At 35.2% G+C, this 18,498-nt stretch overlaps 1 protein-coding gene across 1 annotated transcript in view; it reads right to left on the bottom strand.

The window, feature by feature from the left end:
• Nucleotides 1–18,498, bottom strand: part of WDR72 (WD repeat domain 72) — a 202,487-nt gene that overhangs the window by 89,562 nt on the left and 94,427 nt on the right. Inside the window, exon 14 of the mRNA XM_047864633.1 lies at nucleotides 822–1,648. Within this exon, the coding sequence (XP_047720589.1) occupies nucleotides 822–1,648 (827 nt within the window). The remainder of the gene's footprint in view (nucleotides 1–821; nucleotides 1,649–18,498) is intronic.

The raw sequence follows: 18,498 nt of genomic DNA, 5'->3' as shown, positions 1-18,498 counted from the left end.
AGCAGTGGAAGAAGGTAAACACACAGAGTTAAGTTTAGTAATTAATGCGGCTCTGGAATTAGAATGGAGCTCTGCTTTGAATCAGCCTCTAAGGAGGTGAATTTGTCTTGAAGATAAATTCTCAAGACTTAATGCCCTCATCTTTACAAGGAGCAAATTAATAATACCTATATGCCAGCTTTGCATATTAAATGAAATCATGTAAGTGCTTACATGGTGACTAATAGATATTAAACATGCAAAAAACAATAGCTATTTTTACTAAACTGTACTTTTTGTAAATGAATTACTGATAGCTTCCTCTAGTTTAATACACCAAAGTATAAATTAAATGGTGGGATTTCAGGTATGAAATTTTAAAACTTTTTCTGATGATATATGAAATACATTATTATTGGCATTTACTTAAATGTTCTTTGTTCATATTTAATTCACAGCAAGTAAAATGGATTTCAACGTGTGTATGAATCAATCTATCTATCATCCACCTTTCTATCTACCTATTATTTCATTCATCATCCAACACTGATTTTCCTGGCACATATTATGAAAGCAATATATATTTGTTGAATGAATAAATTTTAAAATATATAGATTTATTGCCCAGATTATCCTCTAATCTCAATGAATTAATAGCAAGATTTTTCTTAAATGTGTTTTAAGCTAGAGGAGTTGCTGCATATTTAGTCTTCACTTAGGAGACTAAAAGAAAGGAGGATGGAAAGGAGGGCGGGAGGTTAGAGAGATGAATGAATACAGCAAATAATGATAATTTTTAATGTCCCAAATAACAATAGTCAAAACGCTTATGCATGTCTTACCTGTCAATTCCACATGCCAACTCTAAAGGTGTGTTAACTAACTTATTAACTGCAAATAGTCTGTTCAATAAATAAACTATAGTGTTTAGGGTGTTTGACTCTTGCGAAGAATCACAATTATTTTCCAGTCCTCTTGGCATCCCAACTTGGTTTGGAAGAGTGGACGTGTATTTATTTGACAAGTCCAAAACTTTTTTGGAAAATAAATTTACTTTTGAATAGTCTTTTTTCATTTCGGCATTGCATAAATCCCAACCCGGCAGCATCAATGAGAAGTGATCTTCATTTGAGGCAAGTCCTAAAGAAACAGAACCCTGAAGCTTTAAAATATCTAGATGCTTAATGCACAGATTATCAAATTCTTTATCTACTCCCCACGGCAAAAAGCAAGAGAGGAACAATTTAGCTGTGTCTATCGTGATGTTGGCATCCACTTTTCTTGATGGCTTGGGGTGCATCTTTTTGGAGTTCTTTATTTTCTTCTGCCTTTTAATGCCTTCATTATCTCCTAAGGATTTGGCAGTATTCTCTCCCTGGGCTGGGTTCTCACTGACAGGCTTGGCTTGTGCCTCTGCTGAGAGAGAACCAGAGGCAGTTTTATTTCTTTTCAGAGTCATTGTTTTCTTCTCAACTGTGCTTTTGGCTCTTCTCAGGATCTCACTACCATAGAATGAATTGGAAGGGTCAACATCACAGACTGGAGTTGGCAGCAAAAGTTCAACAAGGTTTTCCAGATCAAATAGAAGGATATGAAAGCCAATGTCACTCCATCTTGTCTTCACAGGCAAGACATTAAAAGGTCCTGAGGAAGGCTTGACATCAGCAACCTAAAGGAGATTTAAAAAAATATATGTGTGTCAAAGTTCTTATTTTTAAGTGATTTTATTAAAGTGTCTGTGATATTAAAATGGCATAAAAAGAAAGTATTAAGTAGCAGTACAACTAAAGGCAAGTCATTTCAATTTTTTTTGTCTTAGCTCTAAACATTCCCCTCTAAATTAAACATTCTATATTCTAATATTTCATAAAAAGTTATTTTTTCTTCCTAAGACTTTTATTTTTCCTTTTAAAAAATGTGAATTAGGCCTATGGAGTAAGATGGCATCAGATTTATGTCCTCTAATATATGATTTCATGTTTTCATATCAGCATAGCCATGAATATACAACAGGGAAAAAGTGGGTTTGAAAATTAAGGAGAAAAATAGAACATCTGCAAGAATTTAGGAAGTCTTGACAAGAATTTTCTCACCAAATTTGTTTAAAATTTTAAATATTTGGAAGTAACCTAAATGTTAACCAATATCATATAACTATTTTTTTGTAAGCTTTGCCTAACAAACTTGCATTTATTATTTCTCTGCCTAAAATGATTTTGCCCAAAATATTGGCATGGTGGGCCCTCATACTTCAGTTACGTTTCTGTTCATTAAGAGGCCTTCCTTGAGTGCCCTCTCCCCTCACACCCATTAGTCTCCATCCTCTTCCTTGCTTTTTTTCTTCCTAGTACCTCTGGTTACCTTGTATAACATAAAATATTATTTGTTTACTGTATATTTTCCCCAGTAGCATTCAGACTCCACCTTTGCAGGAATTCTGTGCATTGTTTTGCCCCCAAGGCCTATAAAATGATGCTGCTATACAGTTACTAAGGGACTCAGTCAGTATGTGTTGAATGAATGATTAACGTATGTATGCAATGGAATACCATTAAAATATTTTAAATGTTTAAAAATTTTTATTTTAGAGAGAGAGAGAGAAAACAAATGGGGAGAGGGGAAGAGAGAGAGAGAGAGAGAGAGAGAGAGAGAGAGAGAGAGTGTCAAGTAGGCTCTGCACTGAGCAGGGAGCCCAAAGTGGGGCTCCATCTCACTACTGTGAGATCATGACCTGAAATCAAGAGTCGGATGCTTAACTGACTGAGCCACCCAAGTGCCTCAACATTAAAATATTTTAAAATTATGATGTAAAACTTTATTTATTGAGGAAAAAATGTGCTGTGTGCTCTGTTAAGCAGAAAAAATAATCCTCCTTTTGTAAAACTACGTGTGTGTGAATATATAATTGTATATATTGATATAAATATACATATGTATATGTATATATACACATATATTTAAAACATATTTATATATTTTATATAATATATAAATAAATGTATGTATACATTATGTACAGTTAATATATATAGTCAACATAAATATATATAATATGTAGTCACACACACGCTATATATATAAAATATGTTTTATATACAGTCATAAAAGGCATGCACCAAAATTAACAATAGTTAATTGGAAAGAGAGAATTAAAAGGGTTTTTAAACCTTAGGGGTTTTTTGCAATTTTTTGCAGTGATATCTTTAATTTATGACCATAAAAACGAAAGCTTAAAAAACCAACCATTAAAACAATTTAAAGGTGAAAAAAAATGGGACAAATTAAAAAAAATAAATGTATTTCCATTAATAAGTACAAAGTTTAGTATAATTATTAATAAACGATTTTTGCAAATCAAAATATAGTACCATACAGTTTGAAAAATGAGCAAGTAACATCAATAGCAATTCACAAAAATAACATCCAAATTAAAGTAGGAAAAGAAAAAAAATAAAACGTTTACTACCAGTAGTAACCAAAATGTGAAACTAAAATAGTAATAGCATTCATTACCTACTAATTTGGCAAAGAAGGCTTCTTACATTATTTATTATTATGTAATGTTTAGTACATACAAAATAACATGTAAGCCATTAATTTAGTTCTTTTAGGACCTAACATCAATGTTGTATATGAAGAAACATGGGCATAACTATATAGCATCATTATTCATAATTGCCCCAGACTAGAAGCAACCTAAATGCCCACCGACAATGGAATGAATAGAGACATTGCGATGTATCCAGGCAATGAAAAAATAAGCAACAGTGAAAATGACAAAACTATAGACATTCAACAACGTGGAGAATGTGTGATTCTACCAGCATAATGTTGACCAAAGAAGCCAGACACAAAATAATTAACCGTATGTCTTTATTCATGTTAAGTTTGAAGAAAACAGGGGCAGGGGCACCTGGGTGGCTCAGTCATTTAAGCAACCTACTTTTGATTTAGGCGCAGATCATGATCTGGAGACTGGTCATGAGATGAAGCCCCAAGTTGGGCTCCATGCTGGGCATGGAACTTGCTTAAGATTCTTTCTTTTGCCCCTCTGTCCATTGCCCCTCCCCCACTCTCTCAATAAACAAACAAAAAAAATAGAGGCAAAACACCCTAGGGTTTAAGGATGTATGCACAGATATTAAATCTATAAGGATAGTAGTTACTTTTTGAGGATAAGAAGGACATAGTTTCTACAGCGCTGAATATTTTATTACTTAATCTACGTAGTGATTTACGTAGTGATTATGTAGGTGTCTGCTTTGAGGTAATTCATTGTGCTACATTTTTGTCCTATGTTATTTTTTCTATAGTTTATATGTTGCATAGTAAATAATGCTTATGAAATATTAAAGGAATGTTAACAAAGTGCCCCCATCCAACTAAAAAATAGAACCAGACCTGATTCTATACCTTTGACTACTTTCAGAGGTAACCAATATCTTGAATTTCATGTTTATGATTTCTTTGGTTTTATTTATTTATTTATTCATTCATTCATTCATTCATTTATTTAATGTCTATTTATTTTTGAGAGAGGGGAGAGGTGGAGAGAGAGGAAGGCACAGAATCTGAAGCAGGCTCCAGGCTCTGAGCTGTCAGCACAGAGCTAGATGTGGGGCTTGAACTCCCGGACCTTGAGATCATAACCTGAGCTGAAGTTGGACACTTAACCAACTGAGCCCCCCAGGCGTCCCTCTTTGGTTTCATTTAATGTCTTAACCTTAAATAGTCCAACTGACTTTTTTTTTTGGTTTTTTGAATTTTGATATAAATATTAACATTTTTTCCAATTTGCTTTATTATACTGAAATTTATATTTCTAGGATTCGATGATTATAGCTGTAGTTCTTTCATTTTTGCTGCTGTAAAATATTATGCTATATGATAATACAGTTTATGTATCTATTGTTTTTAAGTGACCATTTAAATTATTTGCAAGATTTACTATTGCAAAAAGAAAAAAAAAGCTACAGTGTGAATATTCTTCTGGTAAAGACTTCTGGTTCACATTTGCAAAAATTTCTAGAGTGACAGTGATAATTTATAAGACATGCACTTCTTTAACTAGGAGATTATCCCAAATTCTTCTTCCAAGTGATTTGTACCAATCTGTGAATCTCAGTACCATTGTATGATGAGTTTCCATATGCCACATCATCATTAATACAGGATCTTATTTTTGTCAATATAGGGGGTATAATTTGGTATCCCTTGTAGTTTTAATTTTCATTTCTTTAATTATTACCATTAACTGAGTATCAAGGCAATAGTTCATTGGCCTTTTCATGATTGTTCTATAAAGTACCTACCTATGGCTTTTGTAAACCTTCTATTTATCCTTTTCTTATTGATTTTAGGGTTATGTATTTATTCCAGAAGTTATCTTTTGCTGGTTATGTGATCCACATACCTTCTATTTGTGGCTTGTCTTTACATTATTTTTTAAAAGTGTTCTCTGATAAACATTGAGTTCCTATTTTACTACTGTCAAACTTAGGAAACATTTACTTTAAAGATTTTACTTTCTGTGTCTTCTTTACAAAGAAAAATGAAAACTTTCCCTATTCAGAGGAAATGAAAACATTCACATATACTTATCCCAAAATTTAAAGTTTCACACACTTTTTGATTCTTTAATACTTTTTCATTTCTGTGGTGTGCTTATCTCTAGGAAATTATTTTCATACTTTTTACCTTGATATCCAATATTCCAATATCATTTGTGAATCTCTTCTTTTCTCACTGATCTGCTGCCTGGGACTTGAATCAATTTACCTAGGACTCAGGACATTCCATAGTATCCATAGCTTTACAAAAAGACTTCAGATCGGGTGGATAGGTTCTCCTATCTTGTTCTTCCTATGATCTTTTATTCTTTCATATAAATTTGAGGATGCTTGTCAAGTTCCAGATTGTATCTCACGCTTACTTAGACCATGCTTAATTTCTTTTGCTCGTTTAATGATTGTTCAGAGGGATGTTTATATTATTTGCTTATCATTTTTTTAAAACTTTCTGTAGCTATGGGTCTGTTTTCATTTCTGATATTAGTTTGTTGCTTCTGTTGTTTTTTTTCTTGCCAGAAGTTTGTCAATTTTTTTTTTGTTTTTTAAATATGAAATTTATAGTCAAATTGGTTTCCATACAACACCCAGTGCTCGTCCCAACAGGTGCCCTCCTCAATGCTCATTGCCCACCCTCCCCTCCCTCCCACCCCCATCAACCCTCAGTTTGTTCTCAGCTTTTAAGAGTCTCTTATGTTTTGGCTTCCTCCCTCTCTGACCTCTTTTTTTTCCCTTCCCCTCCCCCATGGTCTTCTGTTAAGTTTCTCGGGATCCACAAAGAAGTTTGTCAATTTTGATATTCTTTTCAAAGAATCAAATTTTGACTTTGTAGATCATCTCAATGGAATAATGTTTTTCTTGGAAGGTCACTTCACTGAGTATACTATTTTAATTGGTCTTATTTTCTCACAGCATTTTTGAAGGCATTATTCTGTAGTCTTTTGGTTTCCTTTGATGCGGTTGAGGTGTCAGCTGGTAGTCTGTCACTCCATCTGTCTTTTCTCTGCTGCTTTTTAGATCTTTTTGTCTTTAATATTCTGCATAGAATCATGGAATCACTAGAATTCTTTTTAGGTGGGGATGCTTTCCCCCAATCCTACATTGTATCTGAGTATTCCTATCTTTAATTTTGTTAAGTTCTCAGACTTACCTTTTTGTATATTTTTTCTATCCATCCCATGAACTCTGTACAGGACTTTGATGAGCTGGATGTTTGTCAGACACTCTATCTTTTTTCATTTTTTTTTAATCTCTGTGTCTTTCTGTGCCACATGCTGAGCATCACTTCAGAATTCTCTTTTATCTTGCCTATTTTCTTCTTACCTGTCTCTACTATCACATTTAACTTCCCCTTGAGTTTTTAATTTTGATTTTTGCATTTTAATCTCTATAAGTTCTATTTGGTCCCTTTAAAAAACACATTTTTACAGTTATTTCTTACTCATATTTTTAAACCTTTATTTTTATTAATTTATTTTTTAATGTTTATTTCTTTATTTATTTTGAGAGAGAAAGAGAGAGAGAGAGCAAGCAGGGGAGGGGCAGAGAGAGAGGAAGAGAATCCCAACTAGGCTCCACACTTTGTGTGGAGCCTGATGTGGGGCTCAAACCCACCAACTGTGAGATCATGACCTGAGCCGAAACTAAGAGTCGGACACTTAACAGAGCCACCCAGGAGCCCTGCTTTTTTTTTTTTTAAAGTACTGACTTTTGTATGGTGTATCTGTAATTCCTATTTTTAAAATCTTTGTGTGACTCTGCTTTTTGATTTTGCTGATGCTTTTCTGTTTCCTTATGTTTTGTAACTGTGTGTATGCATGCGTGAAACGTTATCAGTGAGAATCCTTTGAGTCATGGGTTGAAGATGCATTCTTCAAAAGAGAATCTGTATCTGTGACTGTCAGATACCCAGGGAGTATAAATGTTTATTAGCCCCACTGATAGATAAAAATTGGGTTTGTAAATAGTGTCAAAAATTAAAATTCAGTAGCTCCTCCTTATCCATAGTGTATATGTTCCAAAGACTCCTAGTAGATGCCTGAAATCACAGATTGCACTGAAACCTGTATTTACTGTTTCCCTATGCATACATACCTATGATAAAGTTTAATTTGTAAGTTAGGCACAGGAAGAGATTAATGATAATAACTAATAATAAAATAGAACTTTAGAAGAATATATTGCAATAAAAGTTATGTGAATGTGGTCCCTCTCTGAAAATCTCTTATTGTACAGTACTCACCCTACTTCTTGTGATAATGTGAGATGATAAAATGCCTAGAGAGGAAGTAAAATGAGGCAAATGACGTAGGCACTGTGGCATAGTTTGAGGTTACCATTGACTTTCTGATAATATGTCAGGAGAAGGATCATCTGCTTCTGAACCATGGGTAAGTGAAACCACGGATGAGGGAGGAACTACTGTATTTTGTTTCAATAAGCAATAGAGAAAATGGGCGCTCTGTTACATTATACAATGGGTGTAAAATGGTACCCCTTTTATGAAAGGCAATTGGTGCAGTGTATCAACAACTTTAAAATATATATACCATTTGGAGCACCTGGGTCCCTCAGTTGGTTAAGCATCTGACTCTTGATTTTGGCTCATGATCTCATGGTTCATGAGCTTGAACTCTGTATCCAGCTATGTGCTGACACCATGGAGCTTGCTTGGGATTCTCTCTCTCCCTCTCTCTCTGACCCTCCCCTGCTCTTCTGTGTGCATGCATGCATGATCTCTCTTTCTCTCTCTCTCTCAAAATAAATAAACTTTTAAAAAACATATTCTATACCACTGAATATAGAAATTCTTTTAAAAATGATTTATTCTAAGTGTCAAATTACAAAGATACACCAAATTACATGAGAAAGAATATTCATTGTAGAACTTTCTACAGCAATAAGCTGAAAATAAATGTCCCATAGTATAGATTTGGCTAAATATATTATGATATCTGCACACATTAAAATACTAAGCAGCTCTTAAAAAGAGTTTTTGTATATAATGCCATGGCAAGAAATTCACATATATTTTCTATGGAAAAATACCTATATTTAAAAAGCACAATTCCATTTTTTATAAAATTGCAGAGATTTCTTAACATCTTCTTTTAATTTGTCTATTTTTTTAAAGATTTTATTTTAAAGTAATCTCTACACCCAACATGGGGCTTGAACTCACAACCTTGAGATTAAGAGCTGTATGCTCTACCAACTGAGCTAGCCAGGTGCCCCTTGATTATATCGATTTTTCAAATTTCTACAAAAGCCTGCATTTTTACCATACTAAACAAAATTATATTTGAAAAGTAATAAGGCTATCTAGATGTTTTTAACATTGTGCTTTACTCCCTCAAAAATACATTAACCAGATTAAATTTAGAAGCGTAAGAAGATTTACTAGATAAATAATCAAAGGTTAATATTTTAGGTATATAAACAACTCATAAAAATTAATAGTAAAATACAAATATTTCAAGAAATAAAATAAGCAATAAAACCAAAAATATCACAGCGGTGGATAGTATTTAAGCCATTTGTCTCAATAAAAAGGAAACAAGTATAAAATTTTACATATTATACTGGTTTTGAACCCTTAAATTTGCTAAAATTTTCTCAAACTTATAACAAACCAAAAGTAGAGTATCCTATGCTGTTCAGTTTTCATTTTAACAGGACTCTGATGACATCTAGATGGCCTTCTTTTTCCAAAACATGATGACATGTATCAATAGTCTTAAAAACATTCAGTATCATTTTCTCTAACTGAGATGCACGTGTTCTTGGAGGCTACCATTCCCAGATCCATGTTTTGGGTTTATTTCTGTTTCTGTTCATTCAGCAGACATTCAGGAGGTTCTTGGTGGGTGCCTACTGAGTAGAACCTGGTATGAGTAGCTGTCCACAGAATACAGAACAAGACTCAGCATCTGCAAAGATGCAGCTCCCACTTTTTACACTCAGAGGGGAGAGAGGTAGGTCCCAGCAAGAACGACATAGCTAGGATAAGGACAAAGTAAGGACAAATGTAAGAAACTATGAAGGTCTGGAGCAGGTACCTCACATCCGGCCTTGATAACACAAGGAGTCTAAGCAGAAGTGACAACAGACTGCAATCTGAAAGATTCAGAAAAAATGAACTAAAGAAAAATGCAAGACCAGGTACTCTAGGCAAAGAGAAAAACATGAGAGGACCCCTGGAGTGATTGCTGGAGGAGGGGTGAGGATACGTGTAGAGAGCATGCACTGTGGCAATTTTAGTACTCCTGGAGAGCAGAATGTGGGAGTGGAGGATGAGCCAGACAGGACAGGAGCCAGATTACATTAAAGCCTTGCAAACTCTGTTGAGTCTCAGATTTATTCTAATCGCAGTTATGAGCCTCGAAGGGGTGTTTAAGCGAGGAAGTCACCTATTAACAAACTGTAGCTATGATTACTTATGAATTATGGGTTAATCAAGCATGTGGAAGACAGACTGCCACACTCCTATGTAGCTCCACTTCCCCAAAGCTATAATCTCTGGCCAGTGTCTAGACTCCTCAATTACTAGGACAATCAAAATCGTAGCCATGATTCTAGCAATATGACATGTTCCCTGGTCTGGTCTTGTCCTTGTATTTTGTGATCCATACAGCCAAAATAGACCAATTGCACTGCTGTAAACAAAGATCCTACATTTCTGTCCCTAAATATGATCACCTTAAGCCTCAGAAGCAACTGGACACTTTAGAAAATTTTCAAATCATAAACATTATTCCAATTTTTTTTTAACATACAACAAAGTTGGTTTTCATTTGGAAACAAGTCAATTTAGATTATAAGTATAAAACGTTGCTGTATTTTAAATGATTGAATATTATAATTCTATAATTATAATTCTATAATCATCATTGTTTAAAAAATTTTAAACCTTGGGGCACCTGGGCGGTTCATTCGGTTAAGTGTCCCAACTCCTGATTTCTGCTCAGGTCATGATCTCATGGTCCATGAGTTGGAGCCCCACATCTGGCTTCGCACTGTCAGCGCTTGGAATTCTCTCTCCCTCTCTGCCCCTCCCCTGCTCATGCTGTCTCTCACTGTCTCAAAATAAATAAATACAACTTTAAAAAATAAATTAAAAAAATTAAAATTTTTAAGAAATAGTATATTTTTAAAGTCAGGTCACCACAGGACTTTAAAAACAATATTAGCATCATTTTGAACCTAAGTAATATGGAGTGACAACAAATGCCAATAATAATAATTCTTGTTTTCACATTAATAGATTGGACATGCACAATTTTTAGTAATGTTTAGCAAAGGCTATAAAAAATGTTAACCTTATTTATATTCATATTTGTATGGTAGTATATATACTATATATTCCACAAATGCAGATTCTATTCAAAGTAGAATGCTAAATCATGACTGAATATTGTGCAAAAATATAAATATAATTATGTTACTTTTAGAATGATAAAGTCTATATAAACCATCATTTTAACAGAACTGTTTTAGAGACATTCATCAGTCTGATTACAATTAAAAAGTCTAGAGCAAGTAACTACATATGAAAAGTATTTCATTCAGTCTATGGCACTGCAAAAATGTAAGGGCTAAATACAAATTTTAAGTTATTAGTTCATGTATTGTTTATAGAATGCCCTGTGATTTCCTGACAGATAGTTTCCCAAAATGTGTTGTCCAGGCTTTGCACACATGGAGAAGGTGCTAGTATTTTCCCAAACATCCCATCGCTTTTTGTTCCACTGTTTCAAGTTCCAGGTTGAAGCAGGACAGGTGTTGTTAACAATCAGGACAGTGAGAGGGTAGCACTAAGGGACAATGGTCCATTCCAACCTCTGAACTTTGTGAGCCTGGGGAGTAAAATGGTATTGATATATCTACATGTGAATGCTCTAAACAGCAGGTGGGGAGTAGGAAGAGGCACACAGAGCCCAGCTCTTTGTTTGAGTACACAGACTTTGGGAAAAGCTACTGAGTCAGAAAGTCTGCAAGTAGAATCCCAGATGGCCAGCGGAACACAAATTATTCTTCCGCTACCCGCAATAACCCAAATAAATGACAAGTAAAACTAAGGGCAACAACACAAAATTCAAACTCTCAACAACCTAATATACACATAAAAAGGAGAAGCAAAAAGACCCAAAAGTTTAGGGGAAAAAATGTAATAAATGTTAAGGTATAAGTCTAACATCTTTATTTTAAAAAGTCTACTCATTTATTTATTTTTTTTCCTGTGTCCTGCTGTGTTCAGCTTGTGCCTCATCTTTTTCTACCTGATTCAGAAAGACAAAATGGTTAAACAAGACTGGTTTTACCCCCTGCCTTTGAAGGTGGAAATGCACTGTCTGACAACATGTTCTGATAAAACTTCTCTCTGAAAACATATTGGATCCCCCACTGAGTTTGTTGTGAAAGAATCTGACCTGCCCAACCTACCACAACCACAAAATAAGTTTGGTAAAACTGATGCTTAGAACCACCTTCATCTTCTCACTTTTGTGACTTTGTGCAATAGTAATTAATTTAAATATTTAAACACTATGTGAAAAAACATATAGATGATAGCTGCAAAAATATTCTTGGAATCTGGCTGTGTTAGAGCCGGAAGAATTTAGAAATTATCTGATCTTAAACAAAGGGAAAATGAGGAATAGAGAAGTAAAGTGAGTTGCTCAGTTAGCCTTTTGCTAAATAGCCAAGTCAGGGTTTCCAAGTACATTTTTTTTCCCCCGACTATTCTTCTGATGATATTATATGACTGAAATTTCCCCAAGAATAGAATAATGTTTCTTATTTATGATTTCTAAGATGTACAGAGGGGTCTCATTAGCTAAGCATTCATTGTATGAAACACTATATTCATTGAAATGTATAAAAATGAAAAAGCCATCATTACATAAAAACATTCCCTAATGAACTGATCACTTATAAAACCAGGACCCAAACACGGCCTCCTTTCTAACATAAAGTCCCACCTCCACCCATTAGTCAGGCTGTCACTGATTATCAAATGATGCAATCCAATCACAGAGTAGATGGCAAATGCTGTTAAAAATCAAAGTAAATGATCCGGTTGCCTCAGTCGGTTAAGCCGTCTGACTTCAGCTCAGGTCATGATCTCACCATTCCTGGGTTGGAGCCCCACATTGGGATCTGTGCTGACAGCTTGGAGCCTGGAGCCTGCTTCAGATTGTGTCTCCCTCTATCTCTGCCCCTACCCTGCCCATGCTCGCTCTCTCTCTCTCTTGCTCTCTCTCTCAAAGATAAATAAACATTAAAAAAATTAAAAATAATAGAAATAAAAACAAAAATGAATGATTACACTGCATGCAAACAGGGAGGCCAGAACTATCTGCGTCACACCCAATGCCACTGACAAGGATCCAGCAGAGGAGACCAGTTAACAACTGAAGAAGAGAAAATTAATTAAGATGCTTCAAATGCCAAATCTCTTAATATAAAGTATATAAGAGAGGCCTGTGGGAAACTTATCTTTTCAATACTTTTTATAAAATAACTCTATATTATGAAATTCAAAAATGAAGGGTGACATATTGTGTGCCATACAATTAAATTAGAAAAAAAAATTACACAAGACAAATCACACAATTTGTTCTATAGTCATTTAAAGAATTAGTGTGTGGGGCACCTCAGTGGCTCATTCGGTTAAGCATCCAACTCTTTTTTTCAGCTTAGGTCATGATCTCACAGGTTTATGAGATTGAGTCCTGCTTCAGGCTCTGTGCTGGGCAATAAGGAATCTGCTTGGGATTCTCTCTCTCCCTCTCTCTTGCCCTCCACCTGTCCTCCCACACTCTCTCTCTCTCTCTCAAAAATAAATAAATTAATTAAAAAAAAGAATTAGTGCATAATTGTAATCATAATCTAAACTTAGTTAATATAAAATAAATTACATTACTTTAACAATTTAATTTCATTTTTAAAGTTAAAAATAAAATTCATTTTTAATTTTAATAGTTAACTCATCATATGAACTTGTCATTTTCGATTCCTCTGACTACTGATAACGTTCTACTTTCTGTGTGCTAATCACAGGAACTAGAATATTTACTTTTCAGTAATTTCACCTCTTCTTGTTCTCAACCCTCTTTTCCCAGGTGTACTTATAACTTTAATTGCATATTTTAATAAGTTATGTAAACATTGAAGCACTCTGCATGTAAAATATAGTACCTAAAAAAAATAAAGTGTGGTAATCTGAAAGACTCTATGGTGAGGGCTTACTCTAAAAACTACTGGCTAATGAGATATGGATGAAGCCACTTTAATAGATTTGAACATAATCATAAAAATATATACAGGTATTCTGCTAGTTGCTCTGAAAATTTCTAAATTATTTCTATTCATCAAATAAACAAAAATTGGAAGTCACAGTTGATATATTACAGGTGTAGCTTATGCAAGAAAAAAATATTAGGAATTTTACTAAATGTGTCTGTCCTCAAGGGAAAGTATCCACATCAAAAGATTTATGACAATAAAAGTTTTTCAATAAAAGATGATAAAAGTTTTACTGAAAAGGTAACGTAATTTCCTGAAGTAGAAAATTTTCTGAGAAATAATTTTACAGTGTAGATGAATATATAATCTAACATATAAGAAGTTATCTTCAAAACTTATGCCACAAAAATCAGAGGACATGGTACCTCTATAAAAAAAGAAATTATGCTACCTGCCTACATCTTTGCTACTAAAAATTTCAGGTAGTTTTTTTGCTTTTGCTTTATGAAAAAATGTAGAGGTTTTAAAAATATAAGTTGACTTTTTAAAAAATAATTTATTGTCATTAGCTAACATACAGTATATAGAGTGTAGTCTTGGCTTCGGAAGTAGATTCCCATGATTCATCACTTACATACAACACCCAATGTTCATCCCAGCAAGTGCCCTCCTCAATGCCCGTCACCCATTTTCCCCACCCTCCCAACCCCCCACCCCTATCAACCCTCAGTTTGTTCTCTGTATTTAAGAGTCTCTTATGGTTTGTCTCCCTGTTTGTAACTTATTTTTCCTTCCCTTCCCCCATGTTCTTCTGTTAAGTTTCTCAAATTCCACATATGAGTGAAAACATATGATATCTGTCTTTTTCTGACTGACTTATTTCACTTAGCGTAATACCCTCCAGTTCTATCCATGTTGTCGCAAATGGCCAGATTTCATTCTTTTTCATTGCCTAGCAGTATTCCAGTGTGTGTGTGTGTGTGTGTGTGTGTGTGTGTATAGAATTTGAAGCAAACTATTTCTTCCAAAGGTATACCAATAATAGATGAAATATTTTTTTTAAAAGACACACAAAAAGGGTTAGCCAAGCTCAAAAAGAAAGTAAACATCTCTGAGGACCAAACACAGAACAGGAACACAAAATGCTGAATAGAGCTAAAGTCGTAGGTCTGCTAAGATCAGATCTACAAGCAGGTGATTGGGCTTTAGAATTTGACTCCTAAGGATAATGTAAGGTCTGGGGGTAGGGGTGGATGACCTAGAAAAATTGTGATATCACTTGTATCTGAATCAACCCAAAAGCTAGTTCAGTGATCAGACAGACATACACCCACTATCAGTACAGTTCAGGCCTCATTCTGAACTCAGGACCTTGAGGAAGTAGACAAAAGCAACAGTAAAACCAACAGAGAATATCAGCTGAGCACAGAGGGAGAGAGAGAAAAATAAAAAACATCAAAACACACACAAAAAATCTCCTCTAGATATTAGCTTGTAAACCAAAATATCAAAGTGTAGGAAAACTAATAATCAGAAAGACAGCTAAAAAATAAAAGCTGCGACATATATCTACTCTAGGTGAAATCAATGCCATAGAATAAACTGACAAAAATGAACAAAAAAAATTAAAGAATTAATACAAAAATGAACAAGAAGATATGAAAGAAAAAAAGCAAAAATAAAATGAATAAATGAAAAAGAATTTATTAGAAATATTAAGAAAATATGATAACTATATTAAAAATGCTGTAAAGGCAGATTGGGAAACAGTTATGAATAATAAATATGCCAACAGTTTGTGAAACAACTATACCTATAAGACTATTTTTCAACTCAGATCTCAGCTTATGGAGCAAACTCAGATCCCTTCACTTAAGAAAATGTTAAATTAGGGGCGCCTGGGGTGCACAGTCGGTTAAGCGTCCGACTTCGGCCAGGTCACAATCTCGCGGTTTGTGAGTTCGAGCCCCGCGTCGGGCTCTGGGCTGATGGCTCGGAGCCTGGAGCCTGTTTCCGATTCTGTGTCTTCCTCTCTCTCTGCCCCTTCCCCGTTCATGCTCTGTCTCTCTCTGTCCCAAAAATAAATAAAAAATGTTGAAAAAAAAATTTAAATAAAAAAAAGAAAATGTTAAATTAATGGTACCTTGGGGCAAGTTTTACCTAACCCTCTATAGCCCTACGTCCACACAGACAGGAAGGAAGTTTAATGAGCTGGCCTAGAAATTGAACACCCTTGATGCCATTGTTGCCTTTTTTTTTTTTTTTTTTTGTAGAAAAAATGCAGTCAAAGCTCCAAGCAACCAATTTATAAACTTTGGGAATATAATCCATCCTCATGTTCAGGCTGCTTGCTTATTTCTTTTTTATTGTTTCAATGCATCCATTGATGTGGCCTGGCTTTAAGTTATGCTTTATTATTACTTAACTCATATAAAAATTAAAGCCTCACATGCAGCGCCATGCCATTTTAACTCCAAACTCATGTTTTAACAATCCCTTTTGTCTTTCTTAACACCTTTATTGAAGTGCTATATGCATACCATAAAATTCATCATTGTAAGTGTTCAATAATCTTTAGTAAATTTACAGAGCTATGCCACCATTACCACAATCCAGTTCTAAAACATCTCCATTACCCCAAAAAGATCCCTCGGGACTATTTGCTGCCACAACCCATTCCTATCCCTTCTCCCAGGCAGCTGTTGATACACTTTCTGCCTCCAGAAAGGACTTTTCCTTTTCTGGACATGTTATGTGAATGGAATCATTCGATATGTGGACTTTTGCATCTGGCTTCTTTCACATTAGCATAATGCTGTGAGATTCATTCCTGTTGTAGTACGTATAAATACTGCACTCTTTTTTATTGCTGCATCCTTATGAGTTTTATACTGGACAAATTATCTTATAATTGAGGAGAAATAAAAGTGTTTTTACATGTCCATCTGAGATCTTCTTTATACTAATGAAAACGTGTTCCCTGCACAACATTTCTTTCCTTCCACATCTTTGCCATATGAGTCTATGGACCTTCATCATTTTACGTGGCCTTTTCCCAGAACATCTTTACTTGTAGCCTGCCTCAAACCCAGCCTACACAGCACTGCTGCAGTAATTCAGGGTAAACATAAATGAATAATAAAAAATAAAGAAAAGGAAAATTCTTGGAGCATATTAGTTTCAGAGTCTCAAAAGCTCCCAAATGCCTGTAGAATTAAGTCCAAACTCACTGGGTTGGTACACCCAGATTTCCAGTCAAGCCCTTTTCTCCCTCTCTTGTGAACCTTTGCTACCCCTTCTCCTTCAATTGGTCCCATTTCTCTGACTGGTCCTCCTGCACGTTTGACTTATTTCTACACGTGAGAAAGAGAAGGGGAGGGGCAGAGACAGAGAGAATCTCAAGCAGGCTCTGAGCTGCTAGTGCAGAGCCCAACATGGGGCTCAAACTCAGTAACTGTGAGATCATGACCTGAGCCAAAAACGAGAGTTGGATGCTTAAGCTCCTGAGCCACCCAGGCGCCCCTCTGCTTGTTCTTCAATAGTGACCCTTGTCCTCTTCTTGAGCTCTACACCAAATCCTACCTCCCTCAGTGTTGCATCCTTGCTCACTGCAGCCCCAAATTCTCTCTCTCCTCCCTCAACTCTTGAGCCATCACTCTCTGTACCACACTTTTTAAAAACAAAATTTTTTGTGTGTGTTTATTTATTTTTGAGACAGAGAGAGACAGAGCATGAAAGGGGGGGGCAGAGTGGGAGGGAGACACAGAATTTAAAGCAGGCTCCAGGCTCTGAGCTGTCAGCACAGAACCTGACACGGGGCTCGAACTCACAAACTGTGAGATCATGACCTGAGCCAAAGTCAGACGCTTAACCAACTGAGCCACCAGGCACCCCTCTGTACCACGCTTTTATCCTCAGACAGTAGTCACAAAGTGTTCATGTGTGGAAGCTTAATTTTCCCCCCAAAGTGAAGCTCCTTGAACCCCAGAAACTGTATTTTCTGGTGTGAGCTATTTGAGAGCAGGATTCATGTCAGATTCTTCTTTTCCTTCTCTTTCTTCTTTCCTCTTCCTCCTTTTCCTACTTTGCAAATCAATATTTTGCAAATAGTATTCAAGAATATTCATGGAATGAAAAAATTATGTCTCTTACACAACCAGGAAAATGAATGCATGAAATAGTACTAACTGATCAATGAAAGCAGTTGGTTTCTCTTTCACTCTCAGACAAGAAGTGAACAAAAATTCAATTTTACTGTCAGGACTTCACCAACAAAGAGCCAGAAAAAGATCACAGGATAGGTGTGTGCAGTCTCTCACTGGAACATGAGACAGAGTCTTTTTTTCAGGGATGAGGGAAAAAGCCAAGTGCCACTTTGGTGGGTGCCCTCTAAAGGCAGGTCTGTCCCTGCCAAATATTCTTGGTGCTTTAGCAAAGTCAGAGATGCTCAGGTTTGCTTTCAATCTAGCAGAGCTTTGATTTCCTTTCAAACAGATAACAGAGGATTACCCTGGGATAGAAAAATCACACCAGAAAGAACAATGACAGATTTCTACTCCACAGCAACATGGCAAAGGTTTATTTAAACATGGTCCTGGAAGTAAAAAAAAAAAAAAAAAAAAGACATTTGGTTAGTGGTTTTTTTTTTTTATTTATTTACTTTTGAGAGAGAGGGAGAGAGAGAGAGGGTGAGAGAGAGTGTGGA

The sequence above is a fragment of the Prionailurus viverrinus genome, chromosome B3 (genome assembly GCF_022837055.1).
Source record: "Prionailurus viverrinus isolate Anna chromosome B3, UM_Priviv_1.0, whole genome shotgun sequence".
NCBI classification, from domain to species: Eukaryota; Metazoa; Chordata; class Mammalia; order Carnivora; family Felidae; genus Prionailurus; species Prionailurus viverrinus.
The sequence above is the reverse complement of the archived record's forward strand: the minus strand, read 5'-3'. Positions and strand labels throughout refer to the sequence as shown.